The sequence below is a fragment of the Oncorhynchus gorbuscha genome, unplaced genomic scaffold (assembly GCF_021184085.1).
Source record: "Oncorhynchus gorbuscha isolate QuinsamMale2020 ecotype Even-year unplaced genomic scaffold, OgorEven_v1.0 Un_scaffold_1465, whole genome shotgun sequence".
NCBI classification, from domain to species: Eukaryota; Metazoa; Chordata; class Actinopteri; order Salmoniformes; family Salmonidae; genus Oncorhynchus; species Oncorhynchus gorbuscha.
Window position 1 is genome coordinate 23,055 of NW_025746238.1, and position 10,583 is coordinate 33,637.

The following is a 10,583-nucleotide window of genomic DNA, read 5'->3' on the forward strand; positions in this document are numbered from 1 at the left end:
TCATTAACATGGTCAGCTGTCATGACTAGGTCATTACACCGCATGCCTCATTAACATGGTCAGCTGTCATGACTAGGTCATTACACCGCATGCCTCATTAACATGGTCAGCTGTCATCACTAGGTCATTACACCGCATGCCTCATTAACATGGTCAGCTGTCATCACACCGCATGCCTCATTAACATGGTCAGCTGTCATCACTAGGTCATTACACCGCATGCCTCATTAACATGGTCAGCTGTCACCACTAGGTCATTACACCGCATGCCTCATTAACATGGTCAGCTGTCACGACTAGGTCATTACACCGCATGCCTCATTAACATGGTCAGCTGTCACGACTAGGTCATTACACCGCATGCCTCATTAACATGGTCAGCTGTCACGACTAGGTCATTACACCGCATGCCTCATTAACATGGTCAGCTGTCATGACTAGGTCATTACACCGCATGCCTCATTAACATGGTCAGCTGTCATGACTAGGTCATTACACCGCATGCCTCATTAACATGGTCAGCTGTCATGACTAGGTCATTACACCGCATGCCTCATTAACATGGTCAGCTGTCATGACTAGGTCATTACACCGCATGCCTCATTAACATGGTCAGCTGTCATGACTAGGTCATTACACCGCATGCCTCATTAACATGGTCAGCTGTCATGACTAGGTCATTACACCGCATGCCTCATTAACATGGTCAGCTGTCATGACTAGGTCATTACACCGCATGCCTCATTAACATGGTCAGCTGTCATGACTAGGTCATTACACCGCATGCCTCATTAACATGGTCAGCTGTCATCACTAGGTCATTACCCGCATGCCTCATTAACATGGTCAGCTGTCATCACACCGCATGCCTCATTAACATGGTCAGCTGTCATCACTGGGTCATTACACCGCATGCCTCATTAACATGGTCAGCTGTCATCACACCGCATGCCTCATTAACATGGTCAGCTGTCATCACTAGGTCATCACACCGCATGCCTCATTAACATGGTCAGCTGTCATTACACCGCATGCCTCATTAACATGGTCAGCTGTCATGACTAGGTCATTACACCGCATGCCTCATTAACATGGTCAGCTGTCATGACACATTACCCGCATGCCTCATTAACATGGTCAGCTGTCATGACTAGGTCATTACACCGCATGCCTCATTAACATGGTCAGCTGTCATGACTAGGTCATTACACCGCATGCCTCATTAACATGGTCAGCTGTCATGACTAGGTCATTACACCGCATGCCTCATTAACATGGTCAGCTGTCATGACTAGGTCATTACACCGCATGCCTCATTAACATGGTCAGCTGTCATGACTAGGTCATTACACCGCATGCCTCATTAACATGGTCAGCTGTCATGACTAGGTCATTACACCGCATGCCTCATTAACATGGTCAGCTGTCATGACTAGGTCATTACACCGCATGCCTCATTAACATGGTCAGCTGTCATGACTAGGTCATTACACCGCATGCCTCATTAACATGGTCAGCTGTCATGACTAGGTCATCACACCGCATGCCTCATTAACATGGTCAGCTGTCATGACTAGGTCAACATGGTCACCACACCGCATGCCTCATTAACATGGTCAGCTGTCATCACTAGGTCATTACACCGCATGCCTCATTAACATGGTCAGCTGTCATGACTAGGTCATTACACCACATGCCTCATTAACATGGTCAGCTGTCATGACTAGGTCATCACACCGCATGCCTCATTAACATGGTCAGCTGTCATGACTAGGTCATTACACCGCATGCCTCATTAACATGGTCAGCTGTCATGACTAGGTCATTACACCGCATGCCTCATTAACATGGTCAGCTGTCATGACTAGGTCATTACACCGCATGCCTCATTAACATGGTCAGCTGTCATGACTAGGTCATTACACCGCATGCCTCATTAACATGGTCAGCTGTCATCACTAGGTCATTACACCGCATGCCTCATTAACATGGTCAGCTGTCATCACACCACATGCCTCATTAACATGGTCAGCTGTCATGACTAGGTCATTACACCGCATGCCTCATTAACATGGTCAGCTGTCATGACTAGGTCATTACACCGCATGCCTCATTAACATGGTCAGCTGTCATGACTAGGTCATTACACCGCATGCCTCATTAACATGGTCAGCTGTCATGACTAGGTCATTACACCGCATGCCTCATTAACATGGTCAGCTGTCATGACTAGGTCATCACACCGCATGCCTCATTAACATGGTCAGCTGTCATGACTAGGTCATCACACCGCATGCCTCATTAACATGGTCAGCTGTCATCACTAGGTCATTACACCGCATGCCTCATTAACATGGTCAGCTGTCATCACACCGCATGCCTCATTAACTTGGTCAGCTGTCATCACACCGCATGCCTCATTAACATGGTCAGCTGTCAACTACACACGCATGCCTCATTAACATGGTCAGCTGTCATCAGGTCACCGCATGCCTCATTAACTTGGTCAGCTGTCATCACACCGCATGCCTCATTAACATGGTCAGCTGTCATCACTAGGTCATCACACCGCATGCCTCATTAACTTGGTCAGCTGTCATCACACCGCATGCCTCATTAACTTGGTCAGCTGTCATCACACCGCATGCCTCATTAACATGGTCAGCTGTCATCACACACCGCATGCCTCATTAACATGGTCAGCTGTCATGACACATTACACGCATGCCTCATTAACATGGTCAGCTGTCATGACTGGTCATTACACCGCATGCCTCATGGTCAGCTGTCAGCTGTCATCACACCGCATGCCTCATTAACATGGTCAGCTGTCATCACACCGCATGCCTCATTAACATGGTCAGCTGTCATCACTAGGTCATTACACCGCATGCCTCATTAACATGGTCAGCTGTCATCACTAGGTCATCACACTGCATGCCTCATTAACATGGTCAGCTGTCATCACACCGCATGCCTCATTAACATGGTCAGCTGTCATCACACCGCATGCCTCATTAACATGGTCAGCTGTCATGACTAGGTCATTACACCGCATGCCTCATTAACATGGTCAGCTGTCATGACTAGGTCATTACACCACATGCCTCATTAACATGGTCAGCTGTCATGACTAGGTCATTACACCGCATGCCTCATTAACATGGTCAGCTGTCATGACTAGGTCATTACACCGCATGCCTCATTAACATGGTCAGCTGTCATGACTAGGTCATTACACCGCATGCCTCATTAACATGGTCAGCTGTCATGACTAGGTCATTACACCGCATGCCTCATTAACATGGTCAGCTGTCATCACTAGGTCATTACACCGCATGCCTCATTAACATGGTCAGCTGTCATCACACCACATGCCTCATTAACATGGTCAGCTGTCATGACTAGGTCATTACACCGCATGCCTCATTAACATGGTCAGCTGTCATGATGCTTAACATGGTCAGGTCATTACACCGCATGCCTCATTAACATGGTCAGCTGTCATGCATGCCTCATTAACATGGTCATGTCATCACACCGCATGCCTCATTAACATGGTCAGCTGTCATCACACCGCATGCCTCATTAACATGGTCAGCTGTCATCACACCGCATGCCTCATTAACATGGTCAGCTGTCATCACACCGCATGCCTCATTAACATGGTCAGCTGTCATCACTAGGTCATTACACCGCATGCCTCATTAACATGGTCAGCTGTCACCACTAGGTCATTACACCGCATGCCTCATTAACATGGTCAGCTGTCACGACTAGGTCATTACACCGCATGCCTCATTAACATGGTCAGCTGTCACCACTAGGTCATTACACCGCATGCCTCATTAACATGGTCAGCTGTCACGACTAGGTCATTACACCGCATGCCTCATTAACATGGTCAGCTGTCATGACTAGGTCATTACACCGCATGCCTCATTAACATGGTCAGCTGTCATGACTAGGTCATTACACCGCATGCCTCATTAACATGGTCAGCTGTCATGACTAGGTCATTACACCGCATGCCTCATTAACATGGTCAGCTGTCATGACTAGGTCATTACACCGCATGCCTCATTAACATGGTCAGCTGTCATGACTAGGTCATTACACCGCATGCCTCATTAACATGGTCAGCTGTCATGACTAGGTCATTACACCGCATGCCTCATTAACATGGTCAGCTGTCATGACTAGGTCATTACACCGCATGCCTCATTAACATGGTCAGCTGTCATGACTAGGTCATTACACCGCATGCCTCCTTTGCACTTATAACCAACCAACTACAACACCAGGCACTAACCCAGTTACCACCCTTCTCCACCTTCTCTCATTCGCTCCCTCTTTCACATACAGACAAACTTTAATTCTCCCGCTGCCTCCCTCACTGACACACAAAAACAGAGTACAGAGTTTTTCCTCTCTTATCAGTGTGGCGGTGGTGGTGGTGATAACACCAATGTCAAGCTCTTGTTCCTGTGGATAAGAAGCCCTGCCCCCACACATGCCTGCACTCCTCATACACACTCTGGAATGAACTGTGTACAAGCAGGCCCACACACTCACAGGTGATCAGTGGTGTTGTAAAGAGCATCAGTGATGACCTTGGTGCAGTTTATACACGGTGTCCAGTGTAAATCAAAGCCCTCGCTATCAGGACAAGAGAGGAGACACACACACCCATCCCCTAGTCAGATTAACCTCAATCTCAGTCATTTTGTCATACTCATATCATGTCTGTACTGTAATGATATGAGCATAGCCATAGTAAGTAGTTTGGGGGTGGGGATGCTCATATCATTACAGTACAGACAGATGATATATGAGTATGACAAAATGACTAAGATGTTGAGGTTAATCTGTCAATCTGACTAGGGGATGAGTGTGTGTTAGGCTTGGAAGAATGATCATATAACGCTGTTCAAGGACAACCTTGAACTAAAAATAATCGTTATAATACATACATTTTAGTAGAAAGGGATTCAACTTTATATTCAAGTAGATAGAAAAACTTATATTGCGTGAACTATTTTTAAATGGAGTGTGAAAGATTCTAATTATTTTACAAACAGAAAAGCAGTCGGAAGGAGCAGGTTCATTTGTCTCATTCATTTTGGAGACAGGGGTGTCACCAAGCTGTGTGGTATTGGATAAGAGCGTCTGCTAAATGACTTAAATGTAAATGTAACTAGAGGTCGACCGATTAATCGGAATGGCCGATTAATTAGGGCCAATTTCAAGTTTTCATAACAATCGGTAATCGGGCATTTTTGGACACCGATTATGGCCGATTACATTGCACTCGACGAGGAGACTGCGTGGCAGGCTGACTACCTATTACACGAGTGCAGCAAGGAGCCAAGGTAAGGTGCTAGCTAGCATTAAACGTATCTTATAAAAAACAATCAATCTTAACATAATCACTAGTTAACTACACATGGTTGATGATATTACTAGTTTATCTAGCTTGTCCTGCGTTGCATATAATCGATGCGGTGCCTATTAATTTATCATTGAATCATAGCCTATTTCACCAAACAGGTGATTTAACAAGTGGATTCGCAAAAAAAAGCACTGTTGTTGCACCAATGGTGTACCTAACCATAAACACCAATGGTGTACCTAACCATAAACACCAATGGTGTACCTAACCATAAACATCAACGCCTTTCTTAAAATCAATACACAAGTATCTATTTTTAAACCTGCATATTTAGTTAATATTTCCTGTTAACATTAATTTTTTAAACTAGAGAAATTGTGTCACTTCTCTTGCGTTCTGTGCAACAGAGTCAGGGTATATGCAGCAGTTTGGCCGCATGGCTCGTTGAGAACTGTGTGAAGACGATTTCTTCCTAACAAAGACAGCCAACTTCGCCAAACGGGGGATGATTTAACAAAAGCGCATTTACGGAAAAGCACAATCGTTGCACGAATGTACCTAACCATAAACATCAATGACTTTCTTAAAATCAATACAAAGAAGTATATATTTTTTAAACCTGCATATTTAGTTAAAAGAAATTCATGTTAGCAGGCAATATTAACTAGGGAAATTGTGTTTTACATAATTATGACATACATTGCACAACCTTAAATGTTAACAGCAATATTTAGACTTATCGATGCCACCCGTTAGATAAAATATGGAACGGTTCCGTATTTCACTAAAATAAACATTTTGTTTTTGAAATTATAGTTTCCGGATTTGACCACATTAATGACCCACGGCTCGTATTTCTGTGTGTAATATTATAATTAAGTCTATGATTTGATATAGCAGTCTGACTGACCGGTGGTAGGCAGCAGCAGGCTTGTAAGCATTCATTCAAACAGCACTTTCCTGCGTTTGCCAGCAGCTCTTCGCTGTGCTTCAAGCATTGCGCTGTTTATGACTTCAAGCCTATCAACTCCCGAGATTAGGCTGGCAATACTAAAGTACCTATTAGAACATCCAATAGTCAAAGGTATATGAAATACAAATGGTATAGAGAGAAATAGTTCTATAATAACTACAACCTAAAACGTCTTACCTGGGAATGTTGAAGACTCATGTTAAAAGGAACCACCAGCTTTCATATGTTCTCATGTTCTGAGCAAGGAACTTAAAACGTTAGCTTTTTTTACATGGCACATATTGCACTTTTACTTTCTTCTCCAACACTTTGTTTTTGCCAAATTGAACCTACTAAATATATTTTATTGATGTATTATATGAAGTTAAAATAAAAAAACTGTAGTTTTTGTTCATTCAGTATTGTTGTAATTGTCATTATTACAAATATATATATATATCTGCCGATTAATCGGTATCGGCTTTTCTTTAGCCCTCCAATAAATCGGAATCGGCGTTGAAAAATCATAATCAGTCGACCTCTAGTCCCAACTCATTTTACAGATACATTATAAGCTCAAAACTTTTTGCAACAAAAATTACAATAACCGTGTCCATTTGCATGACAATTAATCATAACCCAAAATGCCATTGTCATTACAACTCCAGTGTGTGTACAGTTCAGCTCATCACTTAGCACATCCCTCGCCCTAAGACAGACATCCAAAGCATGCCATTGAAAAAGCCCCCGTCACTGTACATTAGTGCAGACGACCGTAACACGTGCACAAAGTCACACACGCAGTCACACACACCTCCTAATGGCCAAGTGGCAAGTAGTGGTGAAGATGTCCCAAAGACAGCTACAAGTCTGGTCTTTCAGACAGAGGACCACAGAAAGCCTAGGATATCTATTTCAGATATAGGTCAACAGATACAAAGGACATTCAACACTAACCCTTCTTTCTGCATGCAGAGGCTAATCATCCATAATCAGTTGTAGAAGGCTGAGTTTAAAGCAGTGTTTCTCAGCCCCTGGTCCTTGGGAGTATGTTGCTGACCTCCTGCCATTGATTTACTCCATTCTACAGTTTAATCTAGGCACTTGGCTATTTTAAGGAGGGAGGGGCATTGCTTGCCTGTCCCTGGTACTGAAATATATTGGGAAACACTGCTTGCTTGTGCGCCTGCGTGTGTGAGACAGAGGCTCAGTCTCAGCAGGGAGAACTGACAGTGAATAGGACCAAACATAACAGGAACACAGGAGTGGACCCCAGCCACTTCCCTCTCTCACTATCTCATTCCACCTCCCTTTCTCTCTCATTCCACCTCCCTTTCTATCTATCCGTCTGTGTCAGTGTGTCAAGCCACTTCCAACAGGCCAGTTCAGCTGCTAAGCAGTGAAAGGGTACAGTTGAGAGGAGAGGGCCAGGGGAGACAGTCACGGGAAAGAGGGTGAGCCCATCCTATTGTCCAAACGATGTGGAGCAGAAAATGAGGGCAGAAACGCTGGGAGCGCAACACTCTTCTCCCCCTGGCCCTCTCCAGCTCTCCCTCAGTCTGTCTGCCTCACTTATATCACTGTTCTGCACCTGACCCTCCCTCCATCTCTCGAACCTGTCTCTAACCTCTCGCTATCCCTCCCTTCCCTAACCTCTCTATCGCTCCTTCCCATCCTAACCTCTATCCCTACCGCCAACTCTAAACTCTCTATCCTTCCCTCCCACTTCTCTCTATCCCTCAATCCATCTTCCTAACCTCTCTATCACTCCCTCCATCTCTCTAAACTCTCCAGCCTTCCCTCCATCCCCCTAACCTCTCTCTAACCCGCCCCTGGGTTCCAAATCTGTTTCTCTCTGGAGAGAAGTACATGATGAGGCAGCTGACCGGACCTGCAACAGAGATTGTCTGTGGATACTTGTCTGAGGTTAAGACCAACAGGCTTCTGTGCTTCAGTGAAAGCACCTGAAAGAGGATGGCCTTACATGTGTGTGACTGTCTCCTTCTGTGGAGACACAAATAGATTACATATCATGACTGATGTTGGGCCCTGTAAAATCTGGTTTATTTTTTGCCTGATTTCTCCGTTTTGTTTTTCTAGGTTTCCGTTTTTCGCAGTTTATTTAGGTTCACTCAAAATCACACTTCAATTGAAAAACAAATTATTGTTCAAATATTGTTGAATTCCATTTTAGTGTCTAGATTCTGTGTTCCATCCACAACAGGGATTTTATAGGGCCCTACTGATGACTGTCAGTCATGAGTGGCTGAAATACCAAAGACTTTCCACATTAATGCTGCTGTCATTATAAAATGTAAATAACACACCAACTTGGGTCCCCAAGACAGTCCTTCAGTTAAGACTGTTTCCTTGGTGATTGGCAATTCATCCCTTCTGTCTCTTTATTACATTCTTGACTTAGACCAAACCCTTTTCCACTCCTCTCACACTCAAACAACCAGCCATTTCTTCCTCTCTGAGTCATTGGCATAACAAAGACTTCAGTGTTTCCAAATAGAAGCACCTAATACACCCCTCCAGTCACCCATATTCCACACTGTGTTGCTCAGTAAACATCCCCCTTAAACACACCTACCTGCACACTTCAGGGTCTTGCTCTAAGAGCATCCAATTTGTAAACAGTCTCATCACTCTCTCTGTCAGTCTCTCTCTCTCTCACTCTGTGCCTGTGGCAACAGTAAAACATGTCCCTCAGGCTGAGCATTCTCCCATCTGTCATCAATACACTGCTGTGTTAAATTCTATGTTAAATTCTACATACTAACAGACAAAATAATGCATAGACATCAATGTCAAGTTTAAATTCATAACATCATCTTATCAAGCCATCTAACACTTGCGATCTTGCATCAGATATGAGACAACACCCTGGCCAGTGGGTACTTTCTGTAGGCCACATGTCCATGTGTAATCACTGAATGTTGGCTAATAAAATGACAGAATGGTAAATCGCTTAGATAAATTAAATTGGGTCTCATTTGAACAGATTTCGCTGGCTACATTGAATTCCTCAGTGTATGCGTCATAGTATCATCTAGCGTTAGCGAAACTTGGGAGAAGAGAGGCAGTGAGCAAAGTTGTTGAGGAGCTCCGAGAAGGCGTCAAATAACTGACATTGACAGATGGGTACACGTGGTTTAAAATGAGAATACCACTACGGGAGAGATCTAGACGAGGCAATGCAAAGATACACCTGCTCCGTGGCCTTTGAATTCTGAGTGACGTTACCCAGCACCGTTTCGCCATTAATAAAAGTAAACTTAGGGTAAGACACCAACAAGAGAGCAAGTTATTAAAGACGGAGTGGACAAATGTATTAGCTAGCTATGTGTCTGTATTGCGCAAGCCAACCAGCTAGAGCTAGCAAGCTAACCCCAAGCTACTGTCATAACTAACTAGTTAATTTAGCTGTCTGGGTTAGTTCGTTAGCTAGCTTGCTAACTAAACAACATCCAGAAACATACCTGCTATTTGGTCAAAGTAGTACAATTCATCAATTTATTTTCGACTTTCGAGTCCTCTTCTGTTGTTTTACTTGGTGTTGATGCAGATACTATTTAAATCTGAGAGAAAATACTTCTGAAAGAGCAGAGCATATCCATAATTCGAGACAGACAGATAAATTCGTTAAATGCAGCTCCAACCTGTTACCTTTGTGACCGAAGCCAGACGAGCCGCCTAGCCCCGCTAGAGGGAGTACAGGTATTGGTTGAGCACATAGCAGTAGGCGGTGCTCTGGACAGCGCCCGCTTTGAATATTGGTGAGTCTGTCTGTCAATCTGTGATAAATTGACTCAGGGGAGAGGTCTTTCAGTGGTCTACATAAATAGAAATAAAAAACTTTGTGAATGAAAATGCCTAGTGCTGTGTTTGTCATAATACATGTTTTAACTGCTAAGAAAGAGGTAAGCTATTGCAGAAACAAACGAAACGCATCACAACTTGTAGCATTAATCAGTTTGCACACCTCAAATTCCAACCATCCCAAAGGGTAACCGTTCCACTTGATCTACCAGATCTCCTGCAGAGGGCGCCTTTAGCACACATTATGACCGATTATTGGCAATTAGGACAGAGGCCTAGGGGACAGTTTATTCTACTAATTTGAATCAACCACTGAAATGGCCTTTCGACTCTTTTCCATATAGAACATTCTCAACACAAATTAAATATTTTCTTATTTTGAAAACATATTTGTTCTCACTCATTGTGGTGCCA

General features: G+C 43.9%; 1 protein-coding gene across 1 annotated transcript in view; it reads right to left on the reverse strand.

Annotated features, from left to right (window-relative positions):
• Nucleotides 1–7,426, reverse strand: part of LOC124022877 (cingulin-like) — a 24,656-nt gene extending 17,230 nt beyond the window's left edge. Inside the window, exon 1 of the mRNA XM_046337568.1 lies at nucleotides 7,302–7,426. Within this exon, the coding sequence (XP_046193524.1) occupies nucleotides 7,302–7,330 (29 nt within the window). The 5' untranslated portion in view covers nucleotides 7,331–7,426. The remainder of the gene's footprint in view (nucleotides 1–7,301) is intronic.
• Between the last annotated feature and the right edge of the window lie 3,157 nt (nucleotides 7,427–10,583).